Source organism: Rhodnius prolixus, unplaced genomic scaffold, assembly GCF_049639745.1.
Source record: "Rhodnius prolixus isolate KJV_2025 unplaced genomic scaffold, Rpr scaffold_8, whole genome shotgun sequence".
NCBI classification, from domain to species: Eukaryota; Metazoa; Arthropoda; class Insecta; order Hemiptera; family Reduviidae; genus Rhodnius; species Rhodnius prolixus.
Window position 1 is genome coordinate 26,571,119 of NW_027411593.1, and position 26,714 is coordinate 26,597,832.

Genomic DNA, 26,714 nt, shown 5'->3' on the forward strand with positions numbered 1-26,714 from the left:
TACAGTAATAATAAATAACAGTGGAGAAGTTACCCAGTGGTAACACTCAAAAACATTAGGCTATTAGTCGCTATCTTCACTTGAGAGGAGATCACGAGGCTACTGTCTCTTAAGGCGTCTTGTCGGGTTGTCAGTAAGAGTTCTTGAAGAAAGATTTTTAGTTAGAGGATTGATATGAGATTGCAGGTTGAAGTGGAGTTTTCTGTATCTTGTTTTAGGAAGTTTATAAATTCATAATTAACGGTTTAAATTTTAGAAATTTTTTGTTACAATTATAGTTTTGTTTTATTTTCGCTTTCTAACAAAGAATAGTTCTGTTTTATTTTTGTTTACATTATTTTGTTTTACTTTATTTTTTTGAATAGAAGTAGACTTCAACTATTCTCTTACGTTACAACTTCTATTATTATTAATTAATAAATAAATATTAATACTTTTGAGATGCTATGTAGAATAAAATGTGAGCCACATTGCTAGTCCCCATGTATATTGTACATGAAGGTATTTTTATACATGTAAAAATTTAAATAAGAAAAAAGCAATTGTACTGAAGCGTCAAGCAGGAGTTGGTGAGTCACGCTCAACTGGTGATCAGAAAGTCTATTCGAGAGTAATTTTGTGGTACTTTTTTCGTGTCTTCCAAGATAGGGGGCGACGGGAAATAGTATCTCTACTTCTTCTATTCTAGACTGAGGACTGTGTTGGTCATATCACTGAAGAATCCCGATCAGAGAGTGGAATCTAAGCTTAATGTGGGCCTCTCCTAACAAAATCCCTAAGGACTTACCCCCAGAAGTAATTTCACGGTTTGTAACCTTATCAAAAGAGCTCCCACAGCTCCCAATTTTCCCTTGTAGGAGGATAAGTCTCTTTGAATGCAACTAATCTTAGCGAAACGGGATACACTGACCAGGAACAGTGATAAACCCGTTTCTTCAAATTCTTTATCACAATTCTTGTACTCAGAACTGGCTCTCCTGCCTATCTTGTGTTGGGCACCCAACTGCGTGCTTAGTAAAACTCCTAACTGTGTACTAATCGAAGGGAAAGAAGAAAATTTGTGTCTCCTTATCCGTTCTTTTTTTAAATCTTTTACCCTGATCACCCACTTTTTAAACTCCATGAAACAAGTTGTTCTGGTTTATAATCTCAGAATGGTTTTGAGGTTTTGATTATCTCTCCCTCGCCATGTTGTTCGTTACCCTATTCTCTAGGACAAGGCTATTGAATCTTCTCTTACTTATTTGGAGCTAAAAAAAAACTACTTGCTTAAAGTCTTGAGCGCAGCTAACCTTACAAAAACATCTTTTGAAAATTTACTGATAAAATAGACTTTCTTTTAAACAACAGACAATATCTTTATATTTTAATAATTCAGCATAGATGGACACTTCTTTTTTTCTTCTTTTGAAAGAAATTTATTTCTTTGTTTGAATAAGATATTTTTGGCGAAGGAATCCAAGATAACGTAAGTAAAAATAACAAAAATTGAGGATTTAGTTGCAAGTGAAGGATTGTTCTCCTAGCCTAGGCAACTTTTAGAATCCTCACTTACTGGTTTATCTCTCGGATACAAGACACTATAATGGAAATAACCTCTCATACTATAATTATACAAAATTAGTTTTTTCTGAGATTAGCATGGATCCCGTACCCTTATCCACGTCACTAATATTAAAAAAAAGAAAAAATAATGCAATAATAATAATAATTTTCTTAATCATTAGTGATAAGATCAATTGGTTGAGGTTTTTAAATTATTACACAATATATTGCAAAATTTAATTATAACTGTTAACGACATATCCTTTATTTTATTAAATATTTTCTGCACCGATGGATCGGTAAAAACTATAAAAGATCTTTATTCTTCCACCTTGAATTGGCAGCTTAGCCCATCCAAAGGGAAGGGATTTTGTGGCCAAAATATCCCGAAATTTTAATAAAAGTTTTCTAATATTACGCTATAAAAAAAATTAAACATAATACAGATTACTTATATTAATAAGGAATTCTAGCTCTAAGACAAGATTAAGTAGCTTAATTCTTCTACATCTGTGTAGTAAACATGAATCCAACAAATATCTGCATTTCTAATCATAATTCTTTAATCTAAAAATTTGGACGTAACTTTAGATTATAATAGATTCAACGGGGGATTAATGAACTGCCTATTCCACAGCGATCCAAGGATTTTATTGTGGCAACCTCAAGATGGGGTACTTCTTCAGTGCTGTCTATGTAATTAGATGTAAGTTTTGGTAGCGATCCGAGCTTGAAGATTCAAGTATTTTAGTGCCGAACTAACAGCCATATCCTGCAATTTCTTCTTCTTCTTTTTGTTAAATCTAGAAAAGCTAAGATAAAGCCCTACGATTGATGTGGTAACTCCGTCTATCGTGGTCTATCAAAAAGACCTCTCGGTCATTTTAGAATAACTAAACTTACGGCTCATAATGAACTAGTGAATCTCTTGACCCAAGGTATTCACCACCGAGATACCACTGCTCAGATTAGCGCCGCACGAACAGGATCGTCTTTTTTCTGTCCAGAAACCTTCGGTGAACCGCAGGAAATTTTAAAGAATTTTTTTTTTTTTTACGAGAACTGGTAATATGGTGGGCCATTTTTCAACGAAAGAAGTAATACATTTACAAAAAATTTCTCTCTCTAAGATATTTTGTATATTTCTTAACTCTTTTCGTATTGGCTATCTGGCCAAATTCATTAACGGCTGATAGAGAACCGTTTGCAGATGACATTGAGGGGTAAGTTGGTATCAGAAAGTGGCTTTCACTAAGTGAAGGATCCTGTACTTCTTGGCGCTTCCTTGGACAGGAAACAGGATTTGAATAAGCATCCATCCAATTTCTTTTAATTTGAATATTTTTTCTTGGAGGATATTGAAGAGGATCGCAAGTTTTCTTAGCAATTAGAGATTCTTCATTGTCCTCTTCCGCCGCACTTTCTAGAACTTTCCTACGACAGACAACTGGAAGAATGATTTCATCACCTGGAACTATGGGGTTCGTTCGCATATCGCGCAATACTGTCAATCGATTCTTAATGTGCACAAAGATACCAAATATTGTAAAAAACTATTACAACATTTTATTGGTATCTAAAAATATTCTGACCTTAATCAGCCAGCTGTACAAACTGAGATACAATATTGCTTGAATATTTTGAATGAAAAGAAAATGAATAAACGGAATAAAAATAAATTTACGGACAGCAACTGGAAGGGATTTCATTAATGCCCATAGAATGGCTTTTAGAAGGTGTTCCAATTAATATCATCATTTAAGTAAAATCTCCTCTCTGTTTAATACAGTGAACAAATCTGCTTCATTAAAATATTCTTGTGAAAGCACTCAAATTAGTGTTTATTAAAAACAAAATAAGCATTAGGTTTTTTAAATAATTGTGTTAACTTTTAAAATTGATCTTAATATTATTATTAATGTATTTATTGAAAACTATAAGAAGTAAAAATAACCTAATTTTCAAGTGTAATACAAGATGTCAAAGGTTAGTAACAGTATAGTACATTTCTTCCAGGCGGCCTGTACCTCAAACTACCGTTCAAGATACTTTCTCTTCCTCCTGAATGGGAGGTGTTGTGATCGTGCTCAACGTTCATTTTTGAAATTTTATTGGAAATAAGCTTTTTACTCTGTGTAAAAAAAGTGGTGTACGGATTGACCTTCGTTCGTATTGCCATGAAAGTGAATATAAGTAGTTAATTAATAGATCCCTACAATGGAGGGGCCATCCCAAACTCTATAAATAATTAAAGAATGCAAATCTTATTCTACCTAAAATTAGAAAGAATTACCAAATTCTTTTAATTATAACAACCGGATTACCTCCTGTATCCATTTTTCTCTTCAATAAACGATTTGTGTTTCTAGAGAAGTTGGCCAAAATTTTCCAAGCTGAGAGGAGTAATAAAGAGATGAGAGCATTGTCAGATTAAGTCGAAATGGAAGTACAACTTAGAAAATATAAAGTTCAGAAGCTAGACAATGAATTTGTTAATTTCTCTTACACTACTAAGTAAAAGAATGTATTGTAAATTTACAGTTTTGTAAATATTTCCATAGAAATAATCAGTCGACTTGTGGAGATAAATGGAAAATGTAACTTTATAATCTGTCTTTACATCTATCAGATACCAACAAGCGAGCGGGAAGTTGCTACACTTATCCTGGCCGGTATGTAAGTTAATGTCGCAAAGACATACATATTGCCAAAACCGAAACGATCTGGGTAAAGAACGCATTTCTGCACGAACGAGTGAAACATTAATAAAACGTTTTTAGTCACAGTTCATAGACTATTTGAAGGATTCGTAATATCTGAAGAAATATCTTTTGTAAACTTTTGACACATGTCGGGTTGCATCTATAACTTACCTTAAGTTAAGTTCCGTGGGACTTTGATAGTAACTTATTTACAAATCATGAATTTGTGTAACCCATTTAATTTTTTTCAGAAGCTTAACGAAGTAAGCATTTCCAAAGGTTGGCCATAGTTTTTTCCAAATAACATTCTAATTGGACCACCTTATTTAGTTTTTGAAATAGTAAACTGTAATTATGTATACTAATCAACTTAATTATAAATACGATTCGTATAATGAAAATATTATTCCTCTAAACTTACAAGATATCCATCATAAGTCCAAGATCCAAATTTCATAAAACAAGTTTGCTCGTCAAATGGGAAATACTCCACATCGATTTCACAAAATGATTTATATATTGCTGGCGGTTTCCACACCACTTTGCCTGTATGATGGAGAATGGCCTTAGTCATAATTGTCACTTCGTAATTACCATCAGCGCTGGAACAAAAAAAAAAAAATGAAAACAATATTTCAATTATTTAACTATGCACCAATCGCTAATAACTTTTTAGGAAAGCGGAAATCCGGAAAAACCCATTAAATAAACTATATGTTTTTTTTGGTCTAGATTTCAAATTTTCACCCCCGATGCTGTACTTTTGGCGGAGTTACGGCCAAAAAACCCATTGGGTTTACATAAAGATCATTTGTTTTGACAATGATTATGAAAACTACATAAAAAATATGGAGTTGAACCCGTTTCGATATCTCTAGTATATGTCGAGATATTTAATATTAAACATCCCCTATCGCTAAACTTAAATTCTGATGTACTGAATTATCTGTTGCTTTATTATTCTTCTAAAGATTATTATTTACTTGCTTGACAAAGTTAATGCTATTAGCTTAAACAATGGCCCAAAGATCTTTATAATAAAAATAAGTAAAACTAAATATTTAGTTAGTGAAATTATGGCGCCTCAATATTCACCATCTATTTTGTGAGTGTCACGATAATTTGCGTTCGGCAGCCAGACTTTACTGGGAACGTTTTAGAACTATTTTTTACTTCAAAATCTTCTTTCTTAATTGATTATTGAAAAGTGACAAGTCTATCAATTTTATTGAATTCTGGGTAAGTTTCTACTGGTTGCCAGCAATCTTCAATAATCTGCAATTACTTTAAAGGAATACATTATCATAAAAAGTAACTTCTCTCTGTATCCTAAAGTTTATATTATTACATTTGAAAACCTTTGTTTTAAAGTGTCTTTTTTCTTTTAAAATGAAAATGAAAATAAAAACAGAAAATAGAAATAAACTAATACTTTTCTTTCTAACTTTTTACATCTCGATATATTTACAAAGCTGTTTTTCATTCTTATTACAACTTTTTTAGTTGGTTTTGGGCCTTTTGTTCAAGTTAGAGTGTGCGCCAAACGTCAAGTTACAAGCTTTTACGAGTATGTCTGAAGGGCACACAATAAAATGTCCAAGTCTCTTGAATTAAACATTGACCAAGCAGCTGCGAGTATTTATTAAAAATAATTTTAATGCAACACACATTGTTTTTGCACAGAAAAAATAAATGTAACCATAGATGTGTATATAAATTAGAAATAAATGCAAACATCTTACTTATTGTACAAGACAATGTCCGGCAACCAGATGTGCTCTGATGGTACATGCAGGGTGTCTACACCTCCGTAATCATCGGGATTCCACTTCAGCTTGTAGTCGTTCCATTCCTAGATGGCAAAATGCAAGATTTTAGTTTTTAAGGTTGTAATAAGTAAATAAATAAAGGATACAGAAGGATTTTGAACTATTAGTTTATTTGATAATGATAGAAATGGGATATGGAATGTAGTGTCAAGGTATTGGGGAGTGAAGTTCCATTTGTATAGAAATTGTTACTAATATAAGTTCACTTGACGACCGTTCTTAGAGCTAAGGTAGCTTATGATACGGAAAAACTTTGAAGTGAAATTTTAATTTATAGAGGACCTACCCCCATCGGTCCTCAAAATACTCTAAAAAAATTTGAATAAATATTACTGAAGTAATGAAATTACATCTAATAATCGTTATTGATGTAATAATAATGTTGTTGAGTCTGTAAAGAAGATCAGTGCTAACTATTAAAGGAATTTTGTAAAACTTAAGGAAAAGCAAGAAATTCATTCTTGTTATCGTTCTGTGATAGATGTTCCATTTTTATGAAAGCTAACAACAAAGAACCGACGATATCACACCGACTACCGAGCGCCCTTGAAGAAAAACGCAGCGATCTATTGTAATTGAGTGGGAAACTAATTATTAATGGTGGAATTCTATTCAAAATATGATAAATAAGTGATATTTCTTCATTTGGAAACTGATACTTTAATATTTAACATGACTTTCATATTCGTTCGATTTAGAATACTCGAAAAGAAGCAGTTTCTTTATGTAGTGCAGATATATACCACAGCATCCAATTACCATTCTTTCCATCTTTGCTGAAGACATTGCAATTTTAACACCTCATTCTGATCCTCTAACCGCTACAAAGACTCTTCAAATGCACATGAATCACTACACCTAGACAAACGGTGAACGAAGAACATGGAATTCCAATACTAGACTCAAACTTCTCGCTAGACTACTTGACAAAACGATTAAATCTTAACCTAAGTAACAAAAGACTGTTATACCTACTGCGACCTATTTGCCATTCAGCATCGAAGTGAAGGAACCGATTAAACGTGCCAACTCACTGCGCATCCAGTCAAAATAGTCAAAAATAAGATCTAACCTCACCATCCATAATGTCCACAAAATCCCTAACGTCAAAGATCTTGCGAAAACTTGTTCTATCAAATTTCATTCCTGTACAAACAGCTCATCCTTATCCCTTAGTCGAACACCTATTTTCTTTCGCTTTACCAGGTAATCCTCCACGAAAATTTAAGAGAAGTAGGCCTCGAGATCTACGAGGGTCGTTTGAAAAGTCCGTGCAAAAATAAAAACTACTTAATTTTTTGGGGTAAACCTTTTTTATTTTTCAACATAGTCTCCTTTTAGGCTTATACACTTCGTCCAACGCTGCTCTAGTTTGTTGATCCCTTCCGAATAATAAGATTTGTCCGTCTGAAAAATAGCCATTCGTTTTTGCAATCACCTCCTCGTTTGAATAAAATCTTTTTCCCGCCAGCCATTTCTTCATATTGGGGAACAAATAGTAGTCCGAAGGAGCCAAGTCTGGAGAATAGGGGGGATGTGAAACGAGTTGGAACCCTATTTCCATTAATTTTGCGACCACAACTGCTGAGGTGTGAGCTGGTGCGTTGTCGTGATGGAAAAGGACTTTTTTGTGGGACAATCGTGGGCGTTTTTTTTGCAGCTCGGTTTTCAAACGGTCCAATAACGATGAATAATATGCACCTGTAATAGTTTTACCCTTTTCCAGATAGTCGATGAGGATTATTCCTTGCGAATCCCAAAAGACAGTCGCCATAATCTTTCCGGCCGAAGGAACGGTCTTCGCCTTTTTTGGCGCAGATTCCCCCTTGGTAACCCATTGTTTAGATTGTTCTTTGGTCTCAGGAGTGTAGTGATGTATCCATGTTTCGTTCACAGTGACGAAACGACGCTTAAAGTCCTGTGGATTCTTCTGGAACAGCTGCAAACCGTCCTTGCAACACTTCACACGATTTCGTTTTTGGTCAAGCGTGAGCAATCGCGGCACCCATCTTGCGGATAGCTTTGTCATGTCCAAATGTTGATGCAAAATATTATGTACCCGTTCATTCGAGATGCCCACAGCACTAGCAATCTCACGCACCTTCACTCTTCTGTCATCCATCACCATATCATGGATTTTATCAATGATTTCCGGAGTAGTAACCTCAACAGGGCGTCTAGAACGTTCAGCGTAACTTGTGCCCATATGGCCACTCCGAAAATTTTGAAACCACTTATAAACTGTTCTAATCGAAGGTGCAGAGTCACCATAATGTTTATCAAGCTTCTCTTTAGTCTCCTGAGGCGTTTTGCCTTTCATAAAGTAGTGTTTAATCAACACACGAAATTCTTTTTCGTCCATTTTTTGAAAATCACTCGACTTCCTCGATTCAAACGAATGCCAAACACAAAGAAATAGACCGATCTGGCTGAAACTTGGTGTGTGTTCTTCCATGAGATGCTACTAACTAAACATAACCTCGATACGCGCCAGTGGTGCTATCTCTCTGACTTTGCACGGACTTTTCTAACGACCCTCGTATTATTATCATGATTTTTTTTAAAAAAAGTGTCTTCAATTGCATAAATTTCATTTTGTTTTGAATGTAATTTCTAACAATTTGATTTAAATTTAAAAGATTCTGTTACTCAAGAAAAGGGTTGATATCTTTTCTAATATACGAGTATAATAAAACAGTTAAAAATGTGGTTAACTTTGCAATATGTACTGAAAAATGTCTTTGGTTTTACATGTCGTAACATGCATGTTTTTTTTGTATCCCTGACTGATTTCGAGCTTTCATCCATTCAGAGGTAGATTAACTAGTTTGATGAAGAGATTTCGATTTCACTTAAGTTTCCCTTTAGCATTAAGATGAAAAAGAACCCTTTCATTTAATTTGTTCCATTCAATAACATATTGAATAACACTTACACACACATCATGTAATTCATTCAAACACCTTTAAACAATTTGCAACAATCTGTAACAAAATATTAAATAATGCGAATACATATTGAAAAATATCAAAGGTTAGAAACTTTTTTGTTCTTTGTAGACATTCACACGAACTCCGCTTAATTTTTTTTTTTCATAGTTAAAAATACAATAAATTAAAATACTTGAAAATATTTTATAATAATTTGTTCCAAAAACCTTAATATATTTAAGATTTTTATTAAACAATACAAAGTAATTGTTATATTTTCATTTCGTTAGTCAATTAAATCACTTCCGTTTAGAGGAAAAGGAAAACAAATCAAATAATAAAAATTATCATTACAAATAATTGGCAATTAAAATTTGTTTATTACGTATTTGAATGGATATTTTTTCATAATTTAATTACTTCTATTTTACATATTACTAATTGCTATTTATTTTTTTTGGGGCGAAATTTATTGTTAATAGATTTACATAAAGATCCGTCCATAAATGTATTCTCACAATAGAGAAAAAAACAAATAATTTATAATTTAAGTAAAGATAAAACATCTCATGTGAACATACACCCGAATTTTTTTTATTCTTACGGTTCTAACTTCCGCCATGTTTTTCTGAATCTAAATTTCTGATAAAAAAGATATAACCAGATTAATATAATTGCATATTATGCTGAAATGACCACAATTAATCTACTCTCCATCTCTCATGGAAAATTATTCGGGGGAAAAAAAATTTATTGATCTTCGAGATGTGGTGGATATAAAGTTAAGAGAAAATGGTAGGAAACAGTTTCGCAAAAAAAATGTGCAAAGAAAAGTGGAAAATGCATTCAGTCAAATGGTACTTTCATGTTCAAACATCAAATTTTTAGCAAATTATTTAATACTTAACACTCACTCAGAGATAATTTTATGGAGAACACTTTTTTGGATTCAGGGGACCTTAAAACGGATCCTTTGGCGGAAACACGACGTCCAAAATTTGACATAATTGGTATATTTTCTTTCACATTTATTTCTTGTGTACTTGTGGCGTTACGAATCCTAATCCTTCTGGTCATACCCTCTCTATCTACCTCAGAAAACTCATCTCAATTGCCTGCATTTTACTTTTGCGTTTCTTAGTCAATGCGCAGGACTCCGATGGAGAGAAATGTCGACCTATAGACCAACAGCTTCGAACTCTTTGACCTTTCTCTGTTTACTGAAGAAGCCTTTCCTGGCCGTACTAAACAACCTATCTGCAACACTCTTTCTTTCCTTAATCTTCACATCGAAACGACCATTCTCGCTTAAATGCGCTCTAGGTACTTGAACTTTGCAATCTGATTCACATTTTCTTCTCCTATTCTAAGTACCCATCATAATTCTATGCGGTTTCTTCCCTATTCGCATAACCTTCTACTTTTCTGTGTTGATCAACATCGAAAAGATCTCAGTCCAAATTATACGTAGTCCAAATTTTGATTTAACTGGTGATGATATTGGAATTTAAAATTTGGTAATATAATGTTAATTTAGATTTCTATTACACTTCTAAGGAGGCAAGGAGTTCACGCCATTTAGTACATTAGTATTTCTAAATCAAACTTAATCTCTAGACACAAAAATGGATGAATACCTCAAAGGTGTTCCTAAATTGAACTGCCATAAGGACAATTTAAGTTGACGAGATCACATGACCCAGGAAAACCTTCTTTAATTGAACTATGATCTATCTTTCTGAGTGACGGATAATCCAAGTAGTTTATTGCCGTAATCTTCGAAGATGCACAAACTTGGTGGACACCTGAGTGAACTAATATGTCTGCGACTTTTCCGTCTTATAGTTCGATTATTTTTAAATTATCGATAGCTGTAAACGAAGCAACATTGAGGAAATAGCAACAAAAACCAGTAATAAGAAAAATATGTATTTAAAAAAAAGGTGTATTAATTTCTGCCTATTGTAGGAGGCTACCGGAAAGGAAACCAATGTAATTGGGAAGCATTTTGGGAAATCATACAAAAACATAATTGCGTTGATTTTCACCATTCCATTAATCAAAATCACAACTTATGAATACTTGTTGCACGTAATGTGGGAATTTAAATTGTAATAAATACTTTATTTAATTCATGTATTGATATATAACTGAGTAATACAATTTAAATGGTAATTTAGAACATCTTTATGGCTATTGTTTTATAAGAAGTATAATTTTTTCTTCAGTACGCTATCGTAAATATGTATGTGTTTTTTTAAAAAATAGAATGTTGTACAATGCAATTAAAAAAGTATTTTTCATCACAGTTTTCTAGTGTTCAGCATCAGCAACATAATTGGACTGTTCTCGAACTGAAACAATTACACCAAATTTAGGGGACACTCTCAGGAAAACGAATATACATAATAGTTATTTATTTAACAAGTGTGGAAAGTAGTACTTTTCCTCACGCAAGTGCAAATTGCCAAGTGTGAGGAAAATACTTTACACTCGAGTTTAATATTATATTTTTTCTGCAACCATTAGGGTTATTAACTAAAAAATTTAAAAATTTCATTTTTACAGTCTACAAAAAGTAATTTATTTATTATAAACATTTATTGTTATATTACAATTATTTACATTACTTACGTATTTACATTACTTATTACATTTTCTGCTGTTTCTTTTATTGATGGAGGAGTGTTTTCTAAACAGGAATCACTAGAATCCATTTTAAATTTCTGTAAGGTAACACTATAACCTTTTTAACTGTTATAATTAAAAATATCTAATTATTTATTAAAGTATTATTTTTATTTCTATATTCCTTTCAATTTTTATTTTATTTTTTAATATTCGTTTTTTAATTATTTAGTTACGTTAAATAAGTTTATTAAAGTTTTACAGAAAATATTTATGTTAATAACAAAATTTCTTATATCAAGGAAGCACAATAAAGTTTTTCCACTCACTAGTGAGGAAAGTTACACTAATGGGAATTTTTCCCCACTAGTGTGGGAAGTTGGGCATTACACAGCTGATTTTAATTGAGTAATGAGAACTTCCCTACATGGTTGCAGAAAAAAGTACTTTCCTCTAATTTTTAATTGTAATAATTTGAAAATTATATTTTTTTAAAAACAAAATGGAGGAATATAAACCAAATACAATTCCTGGGGGTTAAATAGCCTGCTTTAGCCATAAAAGGATGGCATAATATGTCTAAACTCGATAACTGAGTCGATAATATGAGAGGAGACGTGTGGAAACAATTTCTAATAAGTATATGTGGCTTCGCTAATGTTTGCTATTGGGTTTTGTCGGGAAAATAATGCAGGATTGTGGTTTTAATATAAAAAAAATAAAAATTAATGATTTATAACTGTTTTTTATTAATCAAAATAGTCTCCATTACTTTCTATACATTTATGCCAACGTGTGGGTAACTTTTCCCATACCCACTGTAATAGAATTTGGAATCCTTAGAATTTATAAATTCAGAAAACGCATTTTCTAATGTTTTTTGGTCAATAAATTTTTAATTTTGTAAATAGCAGTCCGGGTGTCTAAAAAAAATGGTAATCAGTAGGCGAGAGGTCTGGTGAGTAGGGCGAGTGTGGCAGAGTCTCATAGCCAAGCTCCAAAATTGTTCGGGAAGTCAAACGTGAGATATGTGGCCGAGCGTTGCCATGCAACAGAATGGGCCCCCTTCGATGGCTTCATTATTGCCAATTTCTGATGCATTACGTCAATTTGGTTATAATACAATTCGGCATTGATAGTTTCGCCAGGATTCAAGAAGCTGTAATGAATCTGACCAAATGAGCCCACCAAACAATAACCATCACCTTTTTTTTGATGATTTGGGGGTTTTTGGAAAATGTCGTGCTGCTTCTCCTTCATCAAGCCACTGTCCAGAGCGTCTGCTGTAGTTTCGGCAAAGAAGTGCAGCACAAATTTCATACCGCTGATCTTTTTTTGGCGGTCGATTAATACGTGAGAAACCCAACTTTCAAGCTTTTTCACCTTCCCAATCGCCTTGAGATGGTCATCGGACGGTTGATTTGCTGGCTTCGAGTTTCCCTGCAAGTTCTTGAACAGTTTTTCTGGGATTTTCTTCCACCAAAGCTCGGAGAACATCGTCATCAAGGGCAGAACTTCTTCCACAGCCTTCTTTATCTTTAAGGCTCAAGTCTCCCTCTCGAAATCTATGGAACCACCGATGAACAGTGCACTCATTTATACTGCCTTCGCCCCAGACAACGTTGATATTTCTGAATTGGTTTGGGCCCCGTTCCGGCCGAGTTTGAACTCGGCTCGAACTTGACTTTGAAAATTACTCTTTGACATCTTAGTAAAGACTGAATTATTTCCAAGTAGCAAAATGTTACAGAGGTAAACAAACATTTTTGTTTGAAAGAGGATTAATAAGTGTTTACATTTATAAAAGTCAAAAGTCCAACAAATATAAACAGTTTACTATTTGGAGGGGTATTTTAAAGAAAACATAAAATCCTGCATTATTTTTCGGACAACCGCATAAATATAGTTTTTAGCTCTATAGGTAAATAGAAAATCTGTCACCAGAACTTTATCAGAAAAGATGGAGAGAATAATCAGATATTAGGGGCATCAATGGCCACAGTAGTTGATATCATTAGAACAATAATAATACAAAGGGAAGGGATTAACTGATTTGTTAGCGTATACTGGATTCCAACGCGAAGATTGTGGGTTCGAATCCAGCTTCTGGCCCTTAGATTTTGTTCTTCCTAGGAGCTGCTACTTACAGCTCACTGTCCGGGTGGTGGACAGTGCTGTTTGGAACAGAAAACGTCCAGTGACTAGCAGTACATTGAAAAAATCTCCGGGCGCCAATAACCTCAGATGTTGTCGCGCCTTAAGTTAAATAAAATAAAATAAACGTTTGTGAAGAGATCCGATTCAAAACCCGTCCCTTTACTCGGTGTTGAAGTACAATAGAGTAAAACGTTTAGTATTTTAGTAATTAATGTAAGGAATTAACTCAGTGGCCAGCGAGTTCCTGGGTTCGAATGCAGCTTATCTGCCTTTACAAGAGGCCAACAGTGTTTATGAAGCATCTTAAATAAAACAAAAAATAAAGATAAAAATAATCATTTCCATATTTATCAAGCTAAAAACATGTTTATTAGTTGATCAAATGATCAAGTAACTGTAGAAACTATTAGGTAAATCCAACTGCTTAAAAGTTTTTAGCCCAAAGTTCTTGAAAGCAAGTTTACCAGGTTGTAAACATTAATGAAAGGACATAGAAGTGAACAGTGAGGTTATATTCTAACTGATGGCAATGAATGTAAAACATTGTTGAGCTTTCAATCATAGAATTTACACCTATTGTACTAACTAAATATATATGGCAAATATATTAAGTCAAGTTAAGTAATCCACTATTTTTTCAGACGAAGTTTAACATCCAATTACCAATTAAGGCGTCTTGGTCGAGTGTGGAAGCACTATTAATATTTTTTCTACGAAATAAAAAGTAGGAAGTCTTTAATAGACAACAGAATTTTATAAAAAGCATAGATTCACAGAAACAAGAATTCTCTTTAAAGAAGAATATAAGAGCAGCTTTTAATTTAATCAAATTGAATGCAGATAACATTAAAAAGAAAATCAGAAATAAACAATAATGGCCAAGTACCATATGCATCGAGAGGGCTATATATATTGCTCCCCTCTACTTCATCTAAGTATATTCATAATATATATATAGTGAAGTTGCTTGTTAGTGAAACTTCAGTGTTCTGGTGAGAGTAACCGAGTAACCGTGGTAGTTAGGTAACCTTCTCGTGCGCCTTCTTCAACTATTGCCGCTGTCAACCTATACATAACAGTAAGTTTTATTTTGGATTTGTTCTTAAAATTCTCATCGTTAGTTCAGTGTGGATCGTGAATTAGTTTGTAGAAGGGGAATCATCTCAAATCTCTTAGACTATTGCTGAGTTCTTTATTAGAAAATTGATCCAGGATTCCAGAATTTGGTATGCTCCTCTCTGTCCAATGATTTTGTGAATTTCTTTTACCCTTGAGAAGTAAGAAAATGAAATTAATTGTACAGATTTTCAATATTTGAGTTTACATAGTCAGTATACGTTTTGAGGGGCATTGAGATCGAAAAAGAGATTTTCACAGATTGGTCTGTATTAAGTCTAAAAGTGTTTATGGGTATTTTTTGTTTTGCATCTTGAAAGGAAGAACTGAAAATACAAACTAAAAAATGGATAATAATGTCAGAAATAATCAAGGATATATATTTTTTTGTTCATGTATATCTAAAAACTAACATCCCTTGAAAATCAAATTTGATATTTCCCTTATTTGCCAACAGAGGAGCCACAATTAGCTTTCAAGTTTAAATCGGTCAACCGAAAATATTATTTTAATCAATCCATAATTTTAGTTTTTAGAGATTTGCAGTATTTCTAAATAATGCATATCTATATAAACCTTTATTCCATGAAAATTGGTTATGGGCAGACATTTCCAAAAGACGGTGCTGGTTATTGCCTCTAATGTGCCATTACTGTTTATTGTACTGTCTAGGAGTAGAAATATTAGTAATAATCGTATTAGAGAGGGCCTTACTTGAGTGGGGCAAACGCCCCTTCTTTTGTGGCACAGCGTCGAGACTTTTAAAATGTTAATCTGTACAAAATTTTGATTCAAATGACAAATTCATTCATGAAAAATCGGTTCACGCGTCGATAATTTGAAACGATTGCTATACTTCTCCTTAACAGGTGTAAGAGCAGACCGTCGCTTTAATATTACATAGAGGAGCCCTAACCCTATCATCCTTCCAACTTTTATCAAAATCGGCCCAAGATTTACAGAGTAATTTAGTAATAATAATTTTGGAGGGGGCCTCACATACAAGGGGCTGCTAACTCCTCTCCCATTCTATGTACAGCTTTGAGACCCCCCAAAAGGCACATCTACATAAAATTCCGAATCGACTGACATTTCATTCATTAAAAAATCGGTTCTCGCGTTTAGGCGCTACGCAGTTAACAAAAAAAGGTAACCAACAACATGAACAAGAAGAACAAGAACAATTTTTGAAAATGCCGTGGTTGCAAAAAAAAAATTACAGTTATAAAGAAGGATTTGCCCTACATTTTAAGAAAAATTTGGGAATTTTATCTTTTATAGAAAAAGAGAAAAAAATTGTCAAAGTTGGGTGTTTTTCAACGTTACGCTTTTTCGTGCAGTTTTTGAACGATCAACCCCTTATACTCGTACAACTGTTCTACCGGACAGTTTTAATTTGTAAACTTTTCCCACTAATTCGATTATTGGTAGTTCTGTGAGAGGAATTGGAGTCGATTTGATAATAATACTAAATATAATAATAAGAATTAAATGTAAGTTATACCCTCAGTAAGACAAAAATTTGTTCGTTTATCTTTCTAGTATCTTTTCAAAACAAAATTCAAAAAAATCACGTTAGAATTTAGGTTTATAAATGGAATATGTTTTTTCTTTTTTGTTTTCTTTGTTAAAAAAGGCGTTTTTCAATGGTAATATCAAACTGATCGTAGAGTGAAAACAGATTCACCTAACAATGTGGAATTACAAAAAATTGTACTCCATTAAACAAAATGAACTGTTTGACATTTAGGATAAAGTACAATTACCTTTTCAGACTCTGCAGCCATATTCTCGTCTCTCTCACTTCTATAAGCCCACCATTTGTTTCAGTCATTTATTTTACCTCTCTCTTTATGTATTGCGATTTGTTCGCTTCTCAAGATTTTGCAAGATAATTGATTTGCTTTATATCGACCTCTTCGACCTGTCACGATCTAAGTATGCTCAAATAATATTGAACATCTTCTTTTTATTTTTTTATCTATTCTCAAAAAAGGGGGTGAAAAATAACAAAAAAATCAAGAAACAATGAATTTTATAAAGTGTTTTCTTTCCATTATCATCCAAACAACTGGCCATGTCTTTATCATTACTTTCTCTTACTCCACTAGAAAGAGAAGTTAATGTAATCGTGCTGTTTTTCGATATTGAGTTCCACCGCAAATGTCTTCTATCTTATCAACTGTAACTCAGAAAAAAGAAAAAAAAAAGGCTGTAAATTCAAATTTGATATTTCATATAAGATATAAAAACAAAGGATGCCACAAATAAGGTTTGGTTTTGTGATAATCAAACGAACAGAACACTCAAAAAGAGATCAAAAACCCTCAATGCTAACTTTGTCTTTTTGGAACAATGCCGAAGACTAGCCTTCGTGATCCATAGCCTTACGCTTCTCTAATAGTTCATTTCACTGAGTGGAGTATTGCGCACGAGTTAAAAGGCTATCATTTTGATTTACAACCTTTCGGTGGTTGTTGTAAATACTTCATTTAGTCATCCAGTGATTTACTTAATTTAATGGAGTTACTGGATGGTGCTCCTTTTTCTAAAGGACTAAAATCAAATTTACTTTTACATTATTTTGCTCTATTAGTTTGTCCCATGAAATTAATATTTTTTTTTACCTTGTTATTGGCCTCTTGAGCTTAGCAAATCAGCCAATTAAATTCTTCTTTAGTATTTTGAATATTTACAGAGTTATCCTGTTGTGTTTTTTTTATGAATTTAAAGAGTTCTGTGTAAATGCTGCCATCATCTGATGCAAGTACAGTGTTTAGAATGGTAAAGGACATCCAGTCTCTAGAACAGTCCTCCATAATCGTTCTCTTCCTTTAGAGTTGTTAGCACATTCTAGATTTATTTGGTTGGCGTTTGCTATTATTTCACAAGTTCTAGAACACTTGTGCGTTGTTTCCACACCAATCCTGGGCTAGATGGTGCGGCGAATAATTGTGATTAAACCTCATTCTAATGACTGTGCTAACAGACTTCCTATTGTTGTTTTGTAAAACCAAGGTCTTTTGGGGACACTAGATTGTATGGCTGTGTAAAATTAGCCTTTTCTCGCCTTTGACAATTTTTACATCCGCTGCCATTCGGTATAGCACTCCGCTTTTGCATAATTTTTAATATCGGAGACTAAAATGGAGTATGGAGATGTACATATGTTGTAGGGAGATCGCTTCCTTGGCTTTACGACCCACAATTTCATTTCCTCTCAGAAATTAACGTTAGAAAATATCATGGCCTTTGACTATTTGTAATATATGTAAAAGGAGATTGTTTCTCTAGCTTTATAAGCTTAGAGAAAATTATAATTTTTCTATCTTTTACCGCACTTATTACAAATTAATCATGAAAATATTTATTACTTTGGACCTTTGTTGAACAAACTAATACATTTTGCAAGAACAAGAATGAAATTAAAAGAGACTATTTTAAAATAAATAGCTTCCTTACTTGCTTAAATATGAATACAAAATGAGTAAAGATTAATAATTACAAATCGTTTTGTGATAAAACTTTTTCTTCTTTTTTTTATGCAAATAAAGCTTCATTTGAATGCGATATGAATTATTAACTAATTGTCAATGTTTATAAACACTCTAACGTTGTGACTCATACATATACTGTTGACAAAAACTCGGCTCATTCATTGGACTAACTGATTTGGTGATCTGACGACGTCACAATCTATATGCCTACTGTTTAATTCTTTATTAATTTATTATAAACATTTATTTTTACCCAATTATAAGATGCTTCTCTCAAACTGTTAGGTTCTTTTCTTTGTTATTAGATTATTATTTTTTTAAAAATATGGTGCTTGTCGCTCACTTACAACTATGCTTGACTAACTATGTTTACTAACAGTTAGACTAACTGTGCTTACTAACAGTTAGACTAACTATGATTACTAACAGTTAGACTATGTTTACTAACAGTTAGACTAACTGTGCTTACTAACAGTTAGACTATGTTTACTAACAGTTAGACTAACTGTGTTTAATAACAGTTAGACTAACTGTGCTTACTAACAGTTAGACTAACTATGATTACTAACAGTTAGACTATGTTTACTAACAGTTAGACTAACTGTGCTTACTAACAGTTAGACTATGTTTACTAACAGTTAGACTAACTGTGTTTACTAACAGTTATACTAACTATGTTTACTAACAGTTAGACTATGTTTACTAACAGTTATACTAACTATGTTTACTAACAGTTAGACTAACTGTGCTTACTAACAGTTAGACTATGTTTACTAACAGTTATACTAACTATGTTTACTAACAGTTAGACTAACTATACTTACGAGTGAGGGTCTAACTCATATATTTTCTTCAATCTCCAGACATTACAGTCATATTTAATTCTTACCAACTCAAACTGTTTACGCTAAAATGTAACTTTACAGGAATTCCTACTCAAACTGCCCCGAGTACTGCCATAAATAGAATTTTTCTAGAAAATTGTTGACAAAAAAAGATATAAATCTATGTGAAATGTTTATAAAAATATTGTTAATCGTTTTTGGTGGTTGATTCATCAAAAAGAAAGAAAGAATATTGCCAATTTTAATCATAATTTATTATTTATTTTTTTACCAAGCTTTCGATTCACCGAGCAGGTCATTAAGGTCTCATTGTGCATACGTAGCCCTTTTCATTTTATTTATTTTTTAGTCTTTCTTAACTTTAATTGAGATTTTTACAACTGCACAGAAATAAATGCAACAAGTAAAACAGATGTCTTGAGCCCATTAGTGAGTGCATAAGTGATCGTCTGAAGGCCAACAACAAGCACACACTGACATAATATGCCATTTTGGTAACCAGTTCACGATTGTTATACTTGATAGTCGACCCTGCCTGCATATGCAGCTGGTCACCGACAACTTCGAACGTCGTGGAGGATCAGTAGAAAGAGTTGAAGCTTGAGATGGCTTGGTCTATGGGATTCATTCGTGTGAGAGGATAGTTGGGGATGGAATTTTAGGTAACTGGATTTGGCGATGACTGAGGCGAAGGTCATTGTGAATAGTGTTGCGAGAGATGTAGAAAGGAGAATTGACCAGGGTGCAATGGATTTTGGACTGAAGGGATTGGATGCGATAAGGGATAAAATTGTTTAGTGTTCATAGCCTTTTTTTTTTGTTTTTCATTTTTCCTAAATCAGGTTTTTGATGTAATAGCTCACAGAAATCTGCCATCACATCACTCCTCACGAGATAAGTGGTTCAAGAAATAGGCTATTTGAGCTTTATGAAACTAGGTCTCGAAACATATCCTTCACTCGCCGTCGAATTACTCTTCCACCAGTCTTTATACCCTAACACCTCTACCAGTAGTGAACGTCGCCCACTACCTTGGGCCTTACTTAGACCGAAGACTTTCTTGGAACCCCCACAGAGGGCAGAACTAAACAGACGCTTTCGACGACTTAAAAGACTCTTAGACGATAGATCAAAACTCTCTCTGGACAACAAAAGACTGATTTATACTTCTATTTTGAAACCCATTTGGGGCCTATGGTATAGAGCTATGGGGTTCAACCAAACGCTCCAATCTCCAAAGGATTCAATCGGTACAATCTAAAATTCTTCGAACTATCGTAAAAGCTCCATTTTATGTCTCTAACCTGACTATACACACTGACCTTAACATTCCTTTTATCACCCAAGTCGCTGAAAACATGATACAGAAAACTCCACTTCAATTTGCAATCTCATATAAATCCACTAGCTCAAAATCTTTCTTCAAGAACTCTTCCTGATAATCCGACAAGACGCCTTAAGAGACAGTGGTCTCGTCTGTAGTGAAGAGATTGACTAACAATCTAATGTTTTGGGAGTGTTACCACTGGGTAACTTCTCCACTCATTTGTATCTACCATTTCATTTCTATAATTGACACCAACGCGCTGATTGTAGCACAAATAAACGCAAAAAAATAGAAGAGGTTTTAATGTGACCATTCCGTGTTTTTCTATTTAAAAGAAATATTTGCCAAACAATAGTTAATATTATTGTCTCGTATTTAGGCGAATGTTTTGTAAAGGTCGATTTATAATAAGGACTTGTCCTCTTGCCATTGTCAAATGAAACCTATTGCAGCAATCTTATTTCTACTAAAACACATTATACAATCATGTCTACGAAGGTTATCACACTAATCAACCTCCTGGATGAATTAACGAGAAAAAGAAGAGGAATTGATTATTTTTTCAATTACCAAAAGTAAAATAAACAAAATAATTCACCAAATAACCATTATTAAATTTTTATTGCTGCTGAATGCCGTTATCAGCTTTAATTGATTATATTTCTCAATACTTTAACATAAAACAGTATTCTTCATCTTGCGTTAACTTGAGAATAACAAGAACAAAATATCTTGTAGCATGCTAAATAATACTTTTTCTTATTTGCAGACCAATCAAACAGTGACTTAACTCGACAAACAAGGTAACTTAACTTCTTACTAGAAATACAGGTACTAAGTTGATTATAAATTTCTCTTTCGAATATATAACAGACGTGCTATACTTTGCGCTAATAAGGAAATGTTTCCCTCAAAAGAAATTATACTTTGAGGAAGCGATATCCGTTTTTTTTAATTTTTTTTTTTTTTTTTCAGTTCCACAAAAAAAATGTTTCAGTAAAAAGTGACTGGCTTACGATTGAAATTGGTAATTTTCAGCTGAGTAACTTGACTAATCTTGGTTCACTCCATTACTCGCATGTATTCAGCCGATATTACTCGAAATCCCAACACAGTCATCGCCATATTTGCTGACGATACAGCAATTCTGACCTTGAATATGTCTTACGTACGTTGCGGGACGTGTCTCCCAACTGTGCTCTAACAATATCCTTATCCTATCAGCTGGCACCGTTAACTACTTAAGAATGTAGAAAGTCAAACTGAGAACCTCCTAATTAGGGTTTATACCAAAACCGACTTTTTATAAAACCGGTTTCGAATTTTTCTGGATAATAATCAAGAAATACAACTTAAAATAGAAATTTAATTTTATTTCTGTTTATTATACAATAATTCAAAAAATACAAAAAAGAATAGATAAAGTACGTCGTACATGCACATGCATAAAATTATTAAAATGAAACATTGACTAATTTAAGTAATTATACTCTTAAAAATGACAGAAGTCAAAAATGTTTAATATTCAACTATTTAATATGTAAATTACGTATTAATCTATTTCTTATTCTGTTTAATAAAATATGACTTCAAACAGCAAAGAACGTGAATAGATTTACTACTTAGTAGTGTCCTTTAGGAGTACTTCTGCTTACATTTTAATCTTTTTAGCAAATTAATACATAAGTGTTATGTTTACATTTAAAACCGATCTTTTTTTTTTTTACAGGAAACCGGATTTCGAATTTCAAAATTTTCTTAAAAAAAAAAAACCAGTTTTTTGAATCCAACAAACCCTACTCGTAATAGACTAAACAGACTAGAAACAGACGACTTAACCTTTTCTTAAGACTATTGGACGAATGCTCCAAACTAGTATCAAAACGTAACAAAACTATGGAATGTATCAAATGTAACCTTCCTCTCTGTCCTCAATATTCCCTACAACAAAGACGTAGCCCTTTGCTGTCACTTTCTTTCTTAAAAAAGACATTTGGGCATTACATAAATAGTGTAAATAATAACCTGGTTTGTGTTTAATTTAATTCAATAATAACAATAGTTAGCATTTTATTCAATTTGATGAATTTAAAAAATTAGTAGACTTCAGATAAAATGTCAGGATTTCATCCTGTATCAAATATATACTGAAAATGTCCATTGAAATGCCGAAATCGGCTCTACTCCTTTCTAATGATGAAGTTTTTTGGCTTGAGGGCAGAGCTGAAACTTAAATTAATTTGTAGCAAAAAAAATATGAGCATTTTTCCCAAATGTAGACATTCTCACAAACCTTGTATATTCCGCCATTATATTATATATTCATCAAAACAGGATCGAGAAAGTTCCAAATTCTAGAATCAGCAAAAACTAGAAGCCATTAAAACATCCATAATGCCTTCCACTATTATATCCAGTTATGCGTGTCCCGCAGGAATTAATTTCTAGCCTAAGCTCGTTTGCAAAATTACCACATCCTTTCTCACTAAAATGGCTAACGACCACTTTAATTTAGCCAACATATAATTCTAGATTAATTTATTAATTGCATCTGATTACCTTGAAAGTTTAAACGTGGGTAAAGCTATTGGGTATAAGTTGTCAAATCCAGGGATAAAGGTATTTTTTCGTATAGTTAAGGATTGTTCAGGTTTGTTAAAAGTATTAAAAGATCCGTTAATTAATATGTTAATCGCTTTATTTTTCCAAATCGATATTATTATTTTTTTATTCTCATGTACTTCTATTGATGTTGAACTTTTGATGTCACACCTCCTGATTTCGCTAACAGGAAAACAGTTTATCGTTCTCTCCCAGCAACTACTTATACATACAATATTTTAAATTTTTGCACTACGAATTGCAAACTTTTACCATTCCTAAACTGTTATTTAGGAATCGGCATTATTTGAAGTACAGTGGTACCTCGGTTTTCGAACGATTTGACTTTCGAAAAAATCGGTATCCGTCCAAGAAATTCCAGAAAATATTTTCCTGTAATCTGAACAAACATTTGGAACTCGAATACCCGAGATGAGCCGAGTTGTTTTTAACATATATTTACACTTTTAGAACTGTTTTATTTATTTATTTTTTTTTAATGATTTAAGGCGCGTCAACATCTTAGGTTATTGGCGCCCGACGCTTTTTTCAGTGCACTGCCGGCCTCCGGACAGTGTTCTCTCGTTACAGAAAACACAGTCCATCACCGGACAGTGAGCTGTAAGAAAGAAGCTCCTAGGAAAAGAAAATCTAAGGGTCAGCAGCTGGATTCGAACCCGGGACCTCCGCGTGGGAATCGAGTACGCTAACCACATAGCTAATCCCTTCCCTTTTTAGATCTTATTTCTTGTTTTTACATAAAATATAAAAATTAGGCCAGTAAAACGTCATATTTCTGGGGCTTACAAACGAAATAAACTACATAGTTTACATTATTTCTTATAGGAATAAATTGTTTCGGTTCTTGACTAAATTGGTTCTCGACCGCACTTCTGGAACGAATTGTGGTCGAGAACCGAGGTACCACTGTATTATTATTACAAATAAATCTAATCCGTCATCTTTTAATCGTATTTTGATTGAATAGATAACAACTAATAAATTTGTATTCGTTACTTGCTATCTGAAGCCCCAGTAATGAAACGTTTATTTTTATCGTTAACCTTTGCATAACCATTTCTATACAAGTTCGTGACTTAAGGCTCTACTCTGACAGACGTCTAAAGTGGTACCTCAACCTAAGACTTAAAAGGCAGGAACTTAATATAATAGTTACTTACTACTTAGGAGGCCTTGGCATCTCTAAAGAGTAAGATATGTGAGAATGCACTCTTTTGTTGAAGACACGTCTAAAAGGTTTTGCTGAAGTTCCAAGCTTCAATCACTTCTGCAGCTCCTTTTTATGCATTTCTCGATTGTTGTGGTGGACATCTTGTGAGTAATTTTAAGCTGAGTAACCAGCAGTGATGCCAAATGCCCACTTTTCCCTAAGTGAGTTAATCGATGGCATTCAATCTTTAACTCTATTATTATTATTATTATTATTTTTTGATGAAGTGTAAAATTGACAAAAATGTTATCCATTAATTGAAGCCCAACATTAAAGTGCGCTTTCTGTTTATGTCATCTCCCCCATTCGACGTTGGCCGAACAATCTCCAACACTATAATTACTTGTCAAAAGTAAATGAGGTAAAGGCTGGCTGGCGTAGTTGTCACTCAATTTACTGATGACCTAGTGCCCTTCTGTCTGACAAAATTGACATGGACGTACAGATAAACCTAAATACACTCAGTGACAAAAAAAACCGGACACTTATATTTATAATAAAAAAAAGCCGCACACTTGTATTTATTCGTTTAATTCCAATTTTTTATCTATGTATTAATTATAACGCATGTAATAATTTACTGAATAAGTTAATTTTAATGCAATCAGATCAGAAATTCATAAGTTACAGAAAAATTATGTAAACACCGGAAAATCTTTATAGTGATAAATTGAAATTTAAGTAGCAATTATTACCTTGTTGATTTCTAATACCGCATATTACCTCCTCTGGCCCTTCGGATGGTTTCCAGTCTCCTAGGCATCGAGTAAATAAGCGACTGAATTTCATCTTGTGAAACAGCATCCCATAACTCACCAACAGCAGTTTGTAGCTGATAACATTTGTTGGGGGTGACGGAAGTTGCCTGAGGTGTCTCTTTAACATGTCCCATAAGTTTTCAATGGGATTCATGTCTGGAGAACGTGCTGGCCAATTCATTGTAGTAATTGAAACATCCTCCAAGTAATGGGTAACAATTCGAGCAACATGCGGTCGAGCATTATCCTGCATTAACACGAAGTTATCCCCAATAAATGGAGCAAATGGGACCACAGCTTCCTGAAGAATCTCTTCAATGTACCGTCGAGCAGTCAAAGATCCATTCTGTATAGTAATTAGTTCGGTACGGGCTTGGGTGTTGATTCCACCTCTTACCATAATTGGCTGCCTTTGAAAAGGTTGGGATTCTCGCACGGTACATGAAGCATAGCGCTCACCAGGTCTTCTCCATACACGGTCCCGGTCTTCTGATTGCCACAAAGCAAACCGGCACTCATCTGTGAAGAGAACAGCCCCCCATTGCTCAAGTGTCCAATGGAGATACTGATTTACAAAAAGTCTCCTTTCTACTCAATGCCTCTCCAGTAGAAGAGGACCTGATGCGAGACGTCTAGAGACTAAGTTATTCTTTTGAAGCCTTCTAATGACTGTCCGAGAGCTCACCCTGACATTACGGACCGTTTGTAGTTCGCTACGTATCTCGGGAGCGGTTACATGACGATTTCGCAGTACTGTAAGAGTAATAAAACGATCGTCTCTAGACGACGTACATCGCTGTCGACCGCTACCTTCTCTTCGATCGAGACTTCCGGTGGTCCTAAGTCGTTGAAGGCCATCGTGGATGGTAGAGCGCGGCTCACCTATGACTTGAGCGATGTACCGTACGCTACGCCCTACGTTGGCAAAAGCATCTGCCCGGGCAAGGTCTTCACGACTTAAAACCATCCTTTTAGGGGAAAAAGTCAATTTAATTAAATTTTTGCAAAAATGTATGTTTAATCAAAGAATATAATTTGAAAAAATTAAAAAACTCACTTGATAAGCTGACTCAAGAAAAAAATAAAAAAATCTGTTAACCCGTTTTAAACACTTTAAAAGAATAAGTATCAGTGATAAATGGTAAACAACTAGTCTGCAATGATTAGTTTGAGCTCAAAGATCATTGCTAACATTTGTACCTAATTATTAAAGAAGATAAACAAATAACTACAGGTGTCCGGTTTTTTTTTGTCACTGAGTGTATAAAAAGCCGTTTTAAAAATAATCTAATTTTATATAATATTAATAGAAAGTTTTCTGCCTTGATCGCTTGCTAATATAAACAAAATATAAAGCGAGGAAAAAATCCCAAATCTATTATGAAAATTCACAAGTCTCTGTCTTATGTTTACAATTTTCTTTAAAATTCTAATTTATTAGAAATAATTAGTTTTCTTTAAAAAACGCAGAATGAGAAATCCATAATATAATTTAAGTCAATTCTGCCGTGTGCGATGTTCCACTGAACCGTCAAATTTGAAGTATTG

At 33.5% G+C, this 26,714-nt stretch overlaps 2 protein-coding genes across 6 annotated transcripts in view; one reads left to right on the forward strand and one right to left on the reverse strand.

The window, feature by feature from the left end:
• The window catches only part of nAChRalpha1 (nicotinic acetylcholine receptor alpha1), a 389,306-nt gene that overhangs the window by 14,160 nt on the left and 348,432 nt on the right, over window positions 1-26,714 (reverse strand). For all 4 annotated transcript variants that reach the window (XR_012456510.1, XM_074122086.1, XM_074122087.1 and 1 more), the window contains exons 4-5: window positions 5,990-6,099; window positions 4,669-4,849 (exon numbers count right to left, since the gene is read on the reverse strand). Coding sequence is in view for 3 of the 4 variants with exons in the window: in XM_074122086.1 (XP_073978187.1) it covers window positions 4,669-4,849; window positions 5,990-6,099 (291 nt within the window). In the remaining variant the exon portion in view is untranslated. The remainder of the gene's footprint in view (window positions 1-4,668; window positions 4,850-5,989; window positions 6,100-26,714) is intronic.
• The window catches only part of LOC141451058 (retinol-binding protein pinta-like), a 71,495-nt gene continuing 59,510 nt past the window's right edge, over window positions 14,730-26,714 (forward strand). The window contains exons 1-2 of one of the 2 annotated variants that reach the window (XM_074122085.1): window positions 14,762-14,869; window positions 21,346-21,379. The gene's annotated coding sequence lies outside the window, so the exon portion shown is untranslated. Of the gene's footprint in view, window positions 14,870-21,345; window positions 21,380-26,714 lie in introns of both variants that reach the window. The other variant, XM_074122084.1, reaches the window with a different exon arrangement.